Here is a 17,426-nt window from a genome sequence, read left to right on the forward strand (position 1 = left end):
TCATATCGCTGAGAACACACACAAACGCAAAGATGCAGAGAAAGAACCTCACAGGCCTGGGATCATTTGTCTCCAGTAATGACAGTGCATTTCTCCCTGAGGTCAAACCTCTCCACTCTCTCTACACTCACACTCTCCCTCTCCCTTTAGCCCTCACAACAGAACTCATGTGATAGATATAGCCTGCAGCAGGGGTCGGAGTTCATTCAAAGGTTAGCAGGAAGTGGCCTATCTTTGCGACCCTTGGTTGTGACCCATACCCTGCCTCTTTAACTTATTTTCCTGTCCACATATGTCCACAAGGTTCTTGCCTACAGAGTTTCTTGTTTTTATTTAATTACTAGCATGTTTATGTATTTTTGTACATTCTCACCATTTTTCACTTTAAGTCCTGTGATCTCTACCATTTGATGAGGCATAAAGAATGAATTCCCAATAAACCACACCTTGGTGCTTTTGCAGGGGTTAGTTAGGCTGACGTACAAATAACACTGACAAATATTCTATTTTTCATAATCCATTCACTCTACAAAATAGAAATGAAACAACAACATTTACATTGATTATACAGTATTATTATATATAACATACTATTAACAATTATGTTAAGTATTAAATTAAGTACATACAAATTACATTTTAACAGCTGATTTTAAAAAAAATTAGAAAACAGAGGAACATAGGATGCATGTTTGTCTTGATCAGGTATCCTACACTGGCAAATTGTGTGCATTCACTATTGTTTTGTTTTTGCAAATGTGTTCCACACCTGATATGAGGAGACCTTTATGCATGGGGAGACAGAGAAAAACGGGACAAGAACTTTATGAGTCTGTTTGCGGATGTAAATGTTTGCATGTGTGTTGGTGTGTGTGTGCATATGTTTAAATGTGTGTGTGTGTGTGTGTGTGTGTGTGAGTGTGTGTGTGTGTGTGTGTGTGTGTGTGTGTGTGTGTGTGTGTGTGTGTGTGCTTGCGCACATGTGTAACTGTATTTGCATATGTGTACTTACAATAGTGTATGTATATATATGCAACTGTGTGTGTGTGTGCACATACAAATAAGTGTCTATGTGCCTGTAAGCATCTGTGCGAGAGCTCATGTGAGTGTGTGTGTGTGTGTGTGTGTGTGTGTGCGCGCTTGGATCTTTGTGTGTGAGGGGAATGGGAGGCCTCCTCATGATCATTAATCATCCAATTATACACCTGTCAGAATACAGACAGAGGGGGGCAAAGGGTGGAAGAGAGAGAGAGAGGAGAGAGTGAGAAAGAGAGAAAGGAAAAAAGATAGAACTTGGGGACAAATACCCTGAATGATAATACGTTAACAGAGGGAAAGATGCAGAAAGAACAGAATAAATGATAGACAAAAGAATGTGCCAATATGTCTGTGGAGCCCCCTACCATTGATCCACTCCCACATGAGATAGCATATGGCTGTTTGCAGGATGTATCAGCCTCTCATATACAGCTGTATTCACATGCTGCACCCACCCAACCAGTCCCAAACCATAAGCAATGCTCTCAGCCAAGAGAGGGATACCCAGAGACATGGCATTCTGTGTGAGGGGGCTCCTGGATTTGCCCCCCTTAATATAATTTACTAGGAAACAGAGAAATGCTACTGCCTGCTCCAGTGCTGGGGAGTAATGAGTGGGGTAATTGAACTGAAAAGCGTTTGGGGAATGGTTCTAACCCCTCTCCTCTATTTATCACTCCGAGCTCAGGAGCCTTCATTAGGAGGAGGGTTCATTAGAGAGCTGTCAATCATGTGCGAATGAAACAAAAGAATTCTCCCGTACGAGGAGGCAGAGAGAAGTGCATGTGATCATACGTGTCATATGTATGCCTGAGTCTGTGTGCATGTTTTTGATTAGCATGTTTGTGTTTGGAGGCATGTGTGTCTGTAAGAAAGACCAAGTGCAGTTAATTCACCTGTTGTACAGTGTTATTAGTAATACTGTGTTTGTGTGTAATACTGACTCAAATATATGATATGTGCCAGTGGTGATGTTTGAGTGAATGAGTGAGTGATGTTGGAGGCGTTCGCTCCTCTGGGGCTGGGAGCAGAGCAGAGGAGAGAGACGATCATCCATGCTTTAGCCCCTGTGACTCTCTCTCTCTCTAACGCCTCAGGCCTCCACCATCTGTGGGCTCAGTGGCTCACATGCCGCAGCCATATATCTAATTTATGGCCACTCTGAATGTGTAATACAGTTGAATCTATGCATAATATATTGCATAGCTCAAAGTGCACCATCATGTTTGTAAAGCAGAGACTGCCTCCCCTTTGTGGCTGGTGCGAGGAGGTAGGAGTTGAAGTCTGGCTGTTTTAAAATTGTGTTTACATCTTGATTTTTTTGGAAAAAAAAGCCCAGATGTTTTATTAGCAAAGTTAAGATCCAAAGGTTGGCTGAATGCCAGATGCGCCATTAGGCAAATGTGATTGGGTTTGTGACTCTGCATCCAGGCTCAGGAGGGTCCATGTGTTGTGAAAATGTGATTGTGTGTGTGTGCGTGTGTGTGTGTCTGTGTGTGTGTGCGTGTGTCTGTGTGTGTGTGTGTGTGTGTGTGTGTGTGTGTGTGTGTCTGTGTGTGTGTGTGTGCATGCGCGTGTATTTGTTGAGAGAGGGATGGAAGCAACAATATGAACAAACATTACCATATGGGGCTCACTCTATGTGTATGTGTGCCTATGTATGCTTGTATGTGCATGTGTGTCTGTGTGTCTGTGTGTCTGTGTGTCTGTGTGTCTGTGTGTCTGTGTGTCTGTGTGTCTGTGTGTCTGTGTGTCTGTGTGTCTGTGTGTCTGTGTGTCTGTGTGTCTGTGTGTCTGTGTGTCTGTGTGTCTGTGTGTCTGTGTGTCTGTGTGTCTGTGTGTCTGTGTGTCTGTGTGCCTGTGTGCCTGTGTGTCTGTGTGTGTCTGTGTGCCTGTGTACATGCATGTGTGACTATAAATTCCTGTATTTGGAGATGTGCGTGTCTGGCATATTACAATGCTATGTATGGTCTGCAGAAATATGTACAGTAAAACTGAAACTGAAAATATCTCTTTTAATAATAATTTGTGAATTTCTTCTGATGCTGTAGACTTACATTGATACTGACAGTGATAATTACAATTACAGACCTTAGCCACTTCTCATCTCCCACGACTACAGCAATATCCAATACTGCCACCTACTGTTAAGAACCAGAAGCATCACATTAAATAGCTCATTTTATTATTTCTCCAACTACTGTGCAGTTGGTTTCAGTCCATGGGAGCATTATTCTCCTCAGCCCTCATCACTGCTACACTCCTCCTCAGTGTCGACTTCAGCTTTGGCTTTGGCTTCGGCTTCGTCGTCCTCCTCCTCCTCCTCCTCCTCCACCACCACCTTACTCCAGAGAACCTCAGCCCCTCCCTCAGTCCGCCCAACCACCCTGAGAGGGTCCTGTTTGGCATCCATCTCCATTCTTTCTGCCCTGTTCCCTGTGGCAGAGGCCACTGGACCACTGCCTCTGACACCAGGGGACTTGTTGTCTCTGGGTTGTGGCTCTTGTGCGTGATTCTCAGACTTTTCCTTCATACAAACCTCCACAACACTCTGGTGGTCAGTAATAACCTGCAGTGTCTCCTCACTACGCCCAGGGGGCACCTGAGTGTCCCTACTCTCAACCTCAGGTCCTAATAGGTCTTTAGGACTTGTCCTGGTGTTTATGTGCCTCCGGATGGTTCTGCGGTGGCATCCTCTGCGTGACTGGTTGCAGTGCAGGGTTCGTCTGCGATGCCATTGGCTGAGGGACTGTTGGGCCTCCACACTAAGTTGTCTTACTGCCAAACGGGGACGGAAGGTGCTGATGTAGAAGAGGGCGGAGTAGACAGATGTCAAGTAGTATCCACCTGACAGAGAAAATAGGGGAGAGAAAGAGAGAGAGAGAGAGAGAGAGAGAGAGAGAGCAACAACAACAACAATATCAATGACAAGATGCTAACTTTAACATCAACAATATCAATGACAAGATGCTAACTATAACATCAACAACACCAATGACAAGATGCTAACTATAACAACAACCAGTGCCACATAGTTATTTTTTTTTAGCAATTGTTCTGCCTGTTTTGTGATATACATGCCTAAAAGGTGCCTTATACTTATATACTGAAATAATATCGGCATTATAATTATTATAACTATTATGTTTTTTTAGTTGCCTATTTCTGGTGCCCCCTCAGGACTTGGTGCCCTACGCACAGCGCGTAGAGCGCGTTATGGGAGCGGCGGCACTGACAATAACAACACCAAATATAGCTGCAAGCAGCGATGTGGTGGCCAAGCTGGTCAGATTACCCAGAAGAAGCGTGGCATTTGGTTCAAAAGTAACGTGTGTAAACACATCTTCAACTTTGACCCATTGGTGGCGCTAGAGGGTTTGAGTGGGAGACATGAAAGTTGATGAGATTGATGAGGGGACTAGTCCCAAAGAGTGTGCCAAATTTCACAACTTTTGACCATGCGCTACAAAAGTAACGTGTGTAAACACATCTTCAACTTTGACCCATTGGTGGCGTTAGAGGGTTCAAAAGTAAGACATGAAACTTGGTGAAATTGATGAGAGGATTGGTCCCAAAGAGTGTGGCAAATTTGGTGACTATTTGATATTCACCAAAAACATAATATTCATTCATTCAAAATGGCAGCCAAATCAATTCAGCCACATCAATTTGATTGACTGTAACTAACAAACGGTTGCGAAAAACAAAACACCAGGGCACAACTTTTATGAGGCTTGGTCTGAAGATGAATCGTGGCAATTTTGAAGAAAACTTGACAAGAATTGTAGGAGGAGTTGCGAAAAAACACTTTTCCTAAACATTCACAATAGCTTGAGAATCTATATAATTGTTAATGATGTCATAGACTGAGTTGAACTCGTCTTGATCCAGGGAATCCAATGATACCTCATTTTCGAAAATGCGGCATATTGTTCAAAAGTATGTATGTATAAACACATCTTCAACTTTGACCCATTAGTGGCGCTAGAGGGTTGGAGTGGGAGACATGAAACTTGGTGAAATTGATGAGAGGACTGGTCCCAATAAGTGTGCCAAATTTCACAACTTTTGACCATGCGGTTCTAGGGACTGCCATAGACTCCGATGTGTGTAATAATAATAAATAGAAAACCAATAGGTGGCTTTCGCAGCTTTGCTGCTTGGCCACCAATGACAAGTGTTTGATACCCAGGGAGCACACATACTGTTGAAAATGTATGTACAATACAGTGAGTTGCTGGTGTCTACTTGCATCTGCCAAATGTAAAATGTTAATACTAATATAAAAAGTATTGTTAGAAGATATGTGAGAAACATGTTAGAATGTCCACAAAGACAAGGCCAACATAATTGTACAGTTTGAGAGATAAGAGCATAGTGAGCATACTGACAGCCTCAGGAGCTTGGTGCAGGTGTGAACAGCTAGCGTGCAATTTAAGCTAGCATGCAGCTATAAATATAAATATATATATATACACACATATAGCTGTGTGTGTGTTTGTGTGTTTGTGTGTGTTTGTGTGTGTGTGTGTGTGTGTGTGTGTGTGTGTGTGTCTGTGTGCGTGTGTGCGCGTGTGTGTGTGTATGAATGTATGTGTGTATGTGTACCTATATCTGTAGGTAAATAAGAATGTGTGTGTGCATGTGCATGATTGAGTACGTTTGCATATGTGTTTGTGTGTGTGTGCGTTTGCGTAAGTGTTTGTGTACGTGTGTGTTTGCATATGTGTTTGTGTATGTGTGTGTTTGCATATGTGTTTGTGCTTGTGTGTGTTTGTGTATGTGTATGTTTGATATAAGTGTTTGTGTGTGTTTGCATATGTGTTTGTGTATGTGTGTGTTTTATATATGTGTTTGTGTATGTGTGTGTTTGTCTGTGTGTGTTTGAGTGTGTGTTTGTGTATGTGTGTGTATGTGTGTGTGTGTATGTGTATGTGTGTGTTTGTCTGTATGCAGCCTTACCCTCTCCCTGTAGTTGCATGGGGTCCAGAAGCTCCATCATGTAGTCTGTGTCTATTTGCAGAGTGACCACATCACTGCGAAGTAGCACCCATGTCAAACAAGGCAGGAAGTCATCTGCCCCAAACACCACACCTGCAAAAGAACACAACACACAACGATTACACACAAGTCCGTACTACACAAACACAGCCTGGTGGTCTCTTTCTGCTGCTTTAATCATACCTGATATTATTTCATGTGTAAGACCTAATTGTCTATTCCAATGGGTTCTTACCAGCAGACTTTCCTGAGACCTACAGATACTATAATGTTTGTGTTAAGTAAACTAAAATGTTGCCTCATAACAGAATGATCTTGATGTAAACGTATTCCAAGGCCTTTTGAATAATCAGAGCTGAGGGACTGCCACTGGTTATTCACCTGCTTCTTTTTTGCCTCCATTGTAAGCAAAGTTTACCAGCTGATACCTGCTGTGTTCCTTTAGCCTGTGCTTTGAACTCTAGTATTGCACTACTTTTTTAACCCTGCCACACTTCTGCAATCCACAGGATGTGATAAAATCACCAAATGAAATTGCAAAATTGAAAAATGTAAGATTTGGCTAAGATTAACACATGAAAAAGCTTGGTGAAAAAATGCCTTGAGCATTTAGAGATATTAGAACAATAACAAGTCCTTACCAAATATATATTTAGTCACACCAAACATCGCAAATAAGAGTATAAAACACAAATAAGAACTACTGCCACCGGCCCTAAGATCCAAAATGAAATACAGAAGACAGCAGATGTGAGATAGGTGGACGTAAGCTCCTCTCCCTTTTAGCTGAGCTAAATTAGCAAGGTGCCGACTAATGGTGATGATAGGTGTTGCCGTACTCACCAGGCTCGGCGTTTGCGCTCATGCTGTGGTATATGGTCTTGCACACCTTAAGCAGGATCTGCACCTTGGTGTTGGGTGAGTAGGCCCCATGCATGGACACCCAGCGCTGTTGGATCTTCTCCATGGTGACAGGATCGGGGACCCCCGTCCCAGTGGTGCCCTCCAGCTCCTCCAGACTCCGGCCCTCCAGGGTGTGCTGGTTGCTCTGGAGCTTCTGGAAGCTTCCATCACTGCTGTGGGAGGAGTGGATGCAGGAGTACAGGTGGGAGCTGACAGGCTTCAGGGCCACTTTATGCAGTGAGATCTCCAGCATGACATCTGAGAGAGAGGAGAGACATGAATGAGACATGGATGACCCAGAGCAGCACAGGCCAGCTAGTCTCAGATTCCAGGGAAGGAGAGGCAAGAGCTGGAGAGATGTCTGCCTCATTTCAATTCAATGCATTGAACGTAACAGAACGTAATGGTATTTCTGCCGTTATCTACTCATTCTCATATCAGGAGTCACTGATGCAGTGTTTGGGTCTTAATACAGTGCAGTGTGAGTTTCTCAGCCTCCTCTCACCCAGCTCAGCGTCAGGCAGGTCTGACATGCTGTCCATGAGGCTGCTGACGTCGGGGTGCTCCATCAGCATGTCCCGCAGACCTGTGAGGGAGGTGCGCACCTCCTGCAGGATGTCTGTGCTGGTCACCTCCTCCGCCACCACCGCTCGCTGCGTCTGCTCCACCAAGGCCCGCAGCGCCACCCCGAACCCCCCGCTCCTGCTCCTGCTCAGCTCCTGCACCCGATTGGACAGACGCTTCTGGGGATTGACCAGAACACCAAGCGCGTTGCCCACGGCAGACAGGCGATTTTTCATCTTGTCGGCCAATAGCAGACGCGAGTGGTGAGAGAGGGCGGGACTAGAGCAGGGGGAGTCAGTCTCCTCCTCCATGCTGCTGACTGACAGCGAGTCCAGCTCCAGGGACGGAGGGTGGAGGAGAGAGGGTGGTGGAGGGGGGGACATCCACATGTTGCTCTCCACCCAAGACACACGGTGAGGGGACTGAGGTGCTGAGCTGTAGAAGACTGAGCTCCCAGTGGAGGCCCTCTGGAACAGGTCACAGCTGCTGCTGCTGGAAGAGCTGGACCTGCGGAGCACCACTCCAGTCGAGGGAGTGACCACCGCCGCCCCCACACCTGCACCTGAACCTGCTGGACGGGAGAGCAGGGACATGTCAGCGCGTACACAGCTTTCAGGAATGTAGTTTGTTTTTAGTAATGGTTTTAGTGTACTTGCTCATTCTCAATAAAGGCTTTTAAAGTAAAAACCTCACTCCGGTCAGTTGCGTAAAATTCTTAATATTAGTTCAAACTCACACATCCATGCCTCAACTTTATCTGATATTCATAAAAAGCAATGTTACAAGTGAGGCAGAATACTACACAATCCAATCCAAGTAGAACCCAACAGACACCACAATTAAAACACGTTTGCACATGGACCTTTTGAGTAGCTTTGCAATGTCTCTTCATCCAATGAAATTCCTCTATTCTTGACCAATCCCGCTCCTCCCCAGGGTCTGGTCTTGCTGAGCCGCCTTTCAAACCTCCGTTTGTCTGGGTGAGCACCCTGCTGCGCACTGACAGATGCCTGGGACAGCCAATCATCTCCATGCTCATGGACATAAAGTGGGTTGATGATGCAGAGAGCTCCGCTGGCTGTGGTCAGCTGTCATTGGATTAAGAACAGGTGTTGATGCGCTGCTTGAAACTCATCTGGCAGCAAAAAACACAAACACTCACACACAGTGGTGCACACACACACATACACACACACACACACACACACACACACACACACACACACATACACACACAGTGGTGCACACACACAAACACTTACCTGTATGGTGCACATGACAGCCCCAGGTGCTACTGATGACACTGGCATGGAATCAGAAGATGGGTTTGACGGAGGACACAGCCAGGACTCTGACACACAAACACACACACACACAAACACACACACAGCAGAAAACAAGAATGAGGAAGTTGACCATGAGGTAGTCACTGATATGGCAATGTGTGCGGAAGCAGAAGGTGATTCAGCAGAAAGGTTTCAAGTGGCCTGAGGAAGGTGTGAGGAGAGCAGAACAGAGGGGGAAGAGGGGGGACAGAAGATTCTAGAAACAAGACTGCAGTAGGGCAGTAACAGAAGCAGAAGGAGAAGAAGACTATGGTCAGAGAGGGGGTGGGATTACTGGGTCCGAGCTGTGGAGAAGGCTTCTCAGTAGGCTTGGCCAGACTTGACATCCATGCAGGGACGAGTAAACACACAGGCAGCACGTCTCTGGAAACACACACACACACACACACACACACACACACACACACACACACACACACACACACACACACACACACATCAGGCACCTGCTCTGACAGGCTCACGACAGAAACACTGGACCTCAACCAAGGCAGCTTACCTGCTCAGGGTGTAGAATACCACCAGCTGAGCAAGGTCAGGAAACCCCAGGTGAGACTCTATCAGCTGCACCACTGAGAGAGGGAGAGAGAGAGAGAAAGAGAGAAAGAGAGAGAGAGAGAGAGAGAGAGAGAGAGATCAGGAGGTGGAGGAGGGTCTGCATCACAGGAAATCTCCATTAGGGAAGGCAGATGTGGGAGATTGTCACTGCATACAACAGCCTTAACCGGCTGGGTGCAGAATAAGGAAAGGACAGCACTGCCGTTGAATAATGTCCATGTTAATGTTTAAGTCTGGTTCCCACACTGACACTGTGTTTCTGAGGAGCCTGAGGTTTAAGTCTGGTTCCCACACTGACACTGTGTTTCTGAGGAGTCTGAGGGGGTGTCCTGCCTGGTCAGTCTGGGTGCAAGACAATAGAAGTCATTCCAATCCAAACTGCCACACTATAGTGCCACATTATACTGTGTGTTTCATTTATCCAGATTACAGCTCATATATTGCCAATGGTTTTAGCCATGTATGATTGACACAGTTCAGAATGGAAGGACGGGAGAGTTAACTGAACAGGCCAAATAACTTAGGGAAGTAAAAAAAAAAAAGAGAGAAAGCCTGACTCGGTAAGACTGTTCCCAAGCAAGTCAAGGAAGTATTCAAGAACACAAAACAATATTCATTGTTTACTGTTTTTCTACATCCAAATACTTTATCCAAATAAGGTTTACTGATTGAACAAAAATGGGTCAGAGTTTGGCCAAACAAGAGACAAGTGCAGATGACCCATTCTGAGTACTTATCACTTAAATGTCCACCTTCAGGAGTGTCCCTGCCCCTTAGTCACTTTGAAACGGCATGCTGGGAGTCATGCCTACCTGTTCCCGAGCTACGGATGGGGAAATCCTTCACCTGCTCGCTGGCGCCCTCCACACACACACACAGCAGCTCTGGCTGAGCAGAAGAATCTCGCAGTACCAGGAAGCTCTATAGTGGGGATGTTAAGTATTATTAATTTCAGGTGTATTAATTTCAGGGACCGTGTACAAAATACATTCACTTCAAATAGATGAACCAGATTTGACTACTAGCTCATAACCATTTGCAGTCCCTGGCAGGTGAAGGAGACAATAAGCAGAGCAACATCTACCATCAGCACTACGAATAGGCCAACATGCTAGTCATACTCAAGCAGACATGCGCAGATACACACACACACACACACACACACACACACGCATGCATGGACAGGCACACACAATTACACACTTCATAGGAATATAGAAATCACAATATTACATAACATAGATTATTGGAGGACATCAAAATGTCATATTAATGCTGACAAGACAACCAGTCCACATTGAATTAACTACTTATTTATTTGTTTGCAGACAACCTGCACTTCACTCAGGAGGAATTACATGGGAAGGTTTTGAGGCAGGTGCGACTTAGAAAGATCACATATGACTTGGGTTTTAAGTTGTCAGCTTTTCACTAACATGCTTACTAAGCTGCTAGGCCCTACTTGACCTAATACAACCTCTCCACACACACAAAGGCAAATATGTGATAACTATGCACATCCTCACTAATGATATGTGGCTCATTGAAAGTGCATTGGCATGCTCAAAGACACACACACATATTTATAGATTCACATGCTCAAAGACACACACACACACATTTATACATTCACATGCTCAAAGACGCACACAAACATTTATACATTCACATGCACAAAGCACACACACACTTATACATTCACATGCATCTCACTCATTGTTAAGAACTACCTCAGCACATGAAGCACATGTCTCAGAGACAGAGTCAATCTAATTCTCTGCCACTGACTAAATATCCATGGACTTCATGGCTGCAATAGTGCATCTAAACAGAATGGACTAGAACCTGTAGGGTAGTGTATTCACATAGGCGTGGATGTTCTTTCCTTTATTATGAATCATTAATAAAGAGTAAATTGCATGTGGTTTGTGCAAAGACAACTGATTAAGAGTCATCAGTATTTTGCTAAGCACAAACGTTGACACCCCCCTGTCTTATTCTTTTTGAACTATCCCCTGTGTCTGCGTGCATTAATGTACCTTTACAATGACTTGTTCAAAGCACATTAAGCTGTCACTTGTAGAGTGCCTGTTTGCCTATTTTCAGTCCACCACAAACCCTGGACCACAGTGTTCCCGTTTACTTACCGTTCCTTGAGAGATGATGGTATAAAAACATTCCTTTTTCAGAAACACTCTTAAAATCTTATGTCTCACTGCAGCTTTTCAACAAGGTCCTCAATATGTCATATCAGCTACACAACCTGTTCTCTTTCTCACTTGATTTCTCATGCATAGGCTCTCTTTCAGTATCTCTTTCATGTAGGACCTTATCTTCACTTTCTTCTGCTATGACACATGCTAATTGTTCTTCATCTGAGAAGTCTGAAGCAAACCAGTTGAAGAAAAGGGAAGTGGACACACAACACATTTGCACTCAAAGCGTCACTTTACATGCCTGCCTGCCTGCCTGCCTGCCACCTTATCTGGCTCCACTCATTAGGGGAACTGTTAAGAGTAGCCGTCCTGATATGATTATGTTTACCCACTCAGCAGTGTGCATGTGAAATGAAAGCAATACGTGTAGTAGACAACGCACCCTTCAAATATGAACCATATAAGAGTACTACTGGCAGCCTGTGTGACTTCCTTCTGACAGGTTTCCCAGGTCAGGATGTTATGTAATGTAATGTTTGTGTCTGTTAAGTCTCTAACATACTATTGAGCAGGAGTAACCAGCCACACAATATCCAAATGTCCTCTGCGATTAATGTCAGGAAACTCTTGAGTACGAGCATATCAGGGACGTGCGGTCAGAGGAGGCAGGGGCAGAGCCTTCCCTGTCATTTTGAAAAGTAAATAAAAAAAAATAAAAAAATAATATATATTTATATATTATAAAATAAATATTCATATTTCTCTAGTAATCTGTGTTACAGGTGTCATTTCTGCATGATTCCGATCATTTCGAGCATTTTTATTATCAAAATCGCTGAATTTGCGCATTTCCGGTTCCAGAAAACAGGGACGTGCCATGGGTTGCATTGGTGTCTATGGGCTTTTTTGGGATTGCGCAATCACTCCAAACTGGGTTTTACGCATGCATGCGCAAGCGTAGAACCTTTGAGTCGAGCTCAAAACGCATTGAAAAACCCTTACGGTGGATGCCCACGGGACGCGACATCGTGTCGCTCTCATTGGGATAGAATGGAGGCGACTTGTCGCCTGCTGAGGAAAAAGTCGTCTCTGCTGCCTGCTGAAAGTTGGGGATTTTTTAACTCTATGCAAATGAAGGCGACTTGCTGCCTGCTGAGAGCCAATCAGTTCGGCGTGTGTGTGATTTGGAAGTCAACGTAGCTCATAGGGGCGGGAGTAATCAAAAATATCGAAACAAGATGGCGGACTCTCGGGACTCAGAATAAAGGTTATCTACACGACTTGTATATGTCTAATCGACTCGGTTTGTTGTTTATATGCTACAAAAATGCTGTGAGGTCAAATAGAATATTGTAGGTCTTAAATTAAGCTCTAATTAAGCTCTCAACTATTAGTTAGCTTGCTGCTAATACTTTGACCGAAAACCCATTGAAAACACATTGTAGCTAGCTAGCTAGCTGCTAAATATGTTACATAGGCCTACAACGTTTTCGTGATTGAACTGGCTGATATATATGGTTTAGCTAGAAGAAATTCACAAATTATAAATTAAAGTAATCAGCGCAACATCTTAACTGAACTCTGAACAATTACTGTTAGCTTGCCGCGAAAACTTTAACCGAAAACCCATTGGAGCACATAGTGGCTAGCTAGCGAGCTGCTAATAAGTTTCATATACTTGAACATTTGCTACAGACAAACTGAATTTTCTGACCACGCCCCCCAGGCGACTTATCGCACAGCGATTAAACGCAAGACGTATGTACTGTGGGCACCCAGCGTTAAGGGGCTTGCTTGGTTCTGCGTTGGTGTTAATTGTTGCGCAAAATGTACTCATAGCAGTTCATGCTCCCAAAGGTTGCGCATGTTGTCATGAGCCTGCCATTTGCTTGGCAGATAGAAAGCTGTTTCCCTAACATAAAGTCTGAAGCTTGAAGTTCTTTTCAAACCTTTGCTTGGGTAGCACTGTTAAACTGAGCAGACATGCAGACTACATTTTAGTAATCTCATCACGTAATATTCGTTTCTAAAAACAATCACATAGTATTGCATGTTTTACTGTGGTAGAAAATACGTTAGCTTAATGCTAACGTATATGGGAAATCTTATAGACACCGCGCTAGGTATTAGCATCAATTAATTCAAGTTAATGTTTTTGTGTGAGCTTGCTCTGCAGATAGATCACAGGTTCTCTAACAGAAAGTCTGAAGCTTGAAGTTCTTTTCAAACCTTTACTTGGGAAGCACTGTAAAACTGAGTAGACATGCAGAATATTTTAGTAACCTCATCTCGTAACATTCGTTGATAGAATGCAGGCTGTGAGGCTCGCGTAAAAGCTTACGTAAAAAATGGCGCAAGTCTAGAAAATGGGGCCGACGCACGCAAGACGTGAAAAGTCGCGCAAGGGTCGCGCAAAGGGCTTGCGCGGCCTCTTGCGCTTGCGCATACGCTTACGTCTCTGAGCATGAATCCGTCTTTAGATGAGGCAGGCAGTACCACTGCCTCAGGTAAGGAGGCGAGCGAGAGCGCACTTGTCGGGTATAGGTTCTGACGTCGGTTGTGCTTCTTCTACACTTCTACTTGACGGCGAAAATGGAACATCGTATTGCTAAACTGAAGCAGATCTCAAAACTGGACTTTCAATCCAAACGTGAAATGAAATGTGAAATGATAAATAATGGGAGACCAATGCCGGAGCTAAAAGTTTTGCTTCAAAGGACGGGACAGAATGTATTGACATTTGCATTGGAGTGTTTCACGTTTCTCAACGGGACTACATGCGCAACACGAACCACGCTAAAGGCTGCTTCTACAGGACAGTTGGCTTGAAGTTGTGAGCAGACTAGGTGAGCTAAACTAGCCACTGACTGCATTCGCTCAAGGATGATCGCGGGAGAAGAGGACAACCTATTTCCACTGAACAGGGAAGTCGTGAGTGGATTACTTTTGTTTTTATTTACGAGCTCCAACGAAAGTGCACCAACTATAAATGATACTGGCCAGTAGAACATGTTGGTATTGTTGGTATTGTGTGCAATGTATGCGGTGTTTAACTGTTTGCTTGTTAATATGTTGTGAAAATAAATATGTAATTGTTTTTCTCAAAACTGTGTCCGAGTTGGGTAAATGGTCATTTAAATTAGCATCCCACCACCGTAGTTATATTTTCTCCAGACAAAATGAAATGAGCCATATCATTGGTGGAGGGCTACATACTCTAGCTTGTAACTATTAATATCTTATTAATAACTCATCATAATACAATAAAAAAAACGATTGTTCAAAAATAATGGTATTAGACAATAAAACATAACGTTTTTTCAGTTCTGATGACAATTTTAAAACCATAGACATATATACACATGTATATATACATTATACATTTTTTAAAACAACTAGAGCTCAAAATGACGCAATCACTTCCGGTTTCTGTGCCTCACCAGCTACGAACCTCACGGCACGTCACTGGAGCATATAAGTATATTTATTCAACAACAATTGTTGGGCTCACTCACAGTGCAAAGATGAGAGTGAAGCAATTTCACAAACATTGCACGCGGTCCATTTAAGTTTGGATGTATTTAACTCTGACGCCATAATTATACATGTCAGCAGAAATAGACACACATGAACTAAGGTCTCTCTGTGTCATCCTGCCTGCTTTCGGTCACACAGCAAAAGATGGCTGGACAGGCACAGTTCGACCCATGCAAACATGGACAGAAGGTTCCTTCTTTTACGTATGTAACTTACACACATACACATACTAAGTGGCCATCGATCAGCACTTAATAATCTAAGTTACACACACAGAAACACAGAAAAGTCATGTTCCTGCTCATGTACGCACATGATTCATACAAAGTCACTCATTAATACAAAGCCATTGATTAACACAATCCTTTGATCGTGAACAAGGTTTCAGAATGGATTGTATCAGCATGGTTTCTGCAGGCATAGCATTCTGTGAGGCTCATCATACAGTGAGCTAGTCAGAGTGGATTTCTTTTTTGTGTAAATTCAATTCAGCAGTTTTTAAGCATTTAAGCATTAAGTGATAGTTATCCAATCATTCTGGATTTGTGCTGAACATTTGCTTGCCATTTTATGCTTTTTATTTGTTCAAAACTATTTCCATGTGGAGGTTGACAGCTGTTATTAAGAGCAGTGCATTGTATTTGAAGGAACAGTGATATGAGGTGTACTTACCCCTGCAGGGCGACCCCACAGGGCAGCATGTGCCCCATCTTTAGTCCAGGGTGCCCCAGGGGCCCAGGCCTCCTGGCACGCCTTGAGGTGCAGCAGAAGGACAAAGGGCCTGCTGGCAGGGGCTGAGGCCCCATTGGACATCCTTCTGGAGGACTTAACACAGCTGAACATATCAGAAGTACCAAAGGGTTAAATCATCAATGATCCCCATAGTTACCAAAGTGTCAACACGGACATCCTAAAGACAGTAAGCTGCTTCATACAGACTGATGGGATGACAATCTTTCCAAACAGGCCTTTTGTGGAAACTGCCATGAGTAAGAATAAAATAAATGGCAAGACAAACATGCATTCACAAAACTCTGCCATAAAAATGTCATTAGGGCACTTCCCTTCCCTTCTGGGATTGAACTGAAAACTGACCCTTTAAGGAAAGACATGTCCATTGCTACAGACATGACAGGTTTATAGTGAGGCATTTCTCTCTGACACCACCGTATCTAAGGACCCGCCACTATGTATATCACAGAAAAGAAAGAAAAGATGAAGGCATTGCCCTCTCACCCTTTAGCATGTCCCTGGTCAGGCCCGTCCTCCAGAGACTCCATCATGCCCAGCAGAGCCAGTTGGTTCAGGTACACTAAGTGGCTCTCAAACAGCTGCTGTCCCCCATTGGAGGTTGTCTGCATGGTGTCAAGGCAACCACAGGAAACGAATGATACAGTTTAGAAAGATACAGGAAATGGTGAACAGACACACATTTCACAATAACCTGTCTTTGCACGCTCCTTTTTTAACAGTTTACATGACATCTAATTCTCTCTAGCATCTCACACAGCATTACAACCCATGACAAAATGGCTCCTATTATTCTAAATTGTTCACAGCTTTGAGGGCATTTAGTCCTGTATTAGTATTACAAAGTACTATGGGACATCACTTGGGACTTGGAACTAAGCTAACAATGTAAGAGATCTAGGGGTTTAACAGTAAGCACCTAAACCAATGATTTGAGGATGTAGAAATAAAATACCAAAAGCTAAGGTAACAAAGAGGCCAACCTACCCACGCACATCACTCAGCCTTACTACTGCTTTGCCAGTGCAGTTCTTTACAAATCAAATCTCTAAACCGCCTCTATCTTTCAAGATACACAAAACTGGAAGGCACCAAGAAAAACACCAAACTCAATCGTGTCGTTTTGTCAGTAAGTTTAGCTCTGAACAGGATGCCTTGGGTACATGCTGCCACAATTGTGTAAGCAAACATGGTTCAAGTCTCTACACACCAACATTTCTATTGGCATTACAGAAATCATAAAGCCCAGATCTAGTGAGAAGTCATGTTCCTAACAGTACTCACATTCTGCTGGAGGCAGCAGGGTTCCTTTGAGTCTCTTGTCTGCAGTCTTCATTTCACCGCATGCTGAGCCTCCAGTCACTTCTGCTCATGGAACTTCAGTTACTCGCCTTCTATTGCTCTTGCAACCTCACCTATTTCTCAAGCGCTTCCGAGAGCCTCTGATGTACATCGGTCTTCAGCATGATTCTCAGGACCGCTCTTCCTCGGCCGCGTGGTGGGGCTCTGCTATGACAGATGACGTCTTCATCAGTCACTGTCTCATGGCATTTGCTTGTGTCCTTCACTTGAG

The 17,426-nt window shown here is 43.9% G+C and overlaps 1 protein-coding gene across 1 annotated transcript; it reads right to left on the reverse strand.

Moving 5' to 3' along the window:
- Positions 1–3,277: 3,277 nt before the first annotated feature.
- rinl (Ras and Rab interactor-like) lies at positions 3,278–16,464 on the reverse strand (the record flags this gene model as incomplete). Its single annotated transcript, XM_080845099.1, has 11 exons — positions 3,278–3,885; positions 6,001–6,132; positions 6,883–7,200; positions 7,448–8,074; positions 8,369–8,594; positions 8,769–8,857; positions 9,127–9,215; positions 9,352–9,424; positions 10,223–10,331; positions 15,776–15,938; positions 16,340–16,464. 11 exons carry the CDS (start codon positions 16,462–16,464, stop codon positions 3,278–3,280), a joined length of 2,559 nt encoding a protein of 852 aa, XP_080701225.1.
- Positions 16,465–17,426: the final 962 nt, after the last annotated feature.

The sequence above is a fragment of the Sprattus sprattus genome (assembly GCF_963457725.1).
Source record: "Sprattus sprattus genome assembly, chromosome: 9".
In the NCBI taxonomy this organism is placed as follows: Eukaryota; Metazoa; Chordata; class Actinopteri; order Clupeiformes; family Clupeidae; genus Sprattus; species Sprattus sprattus.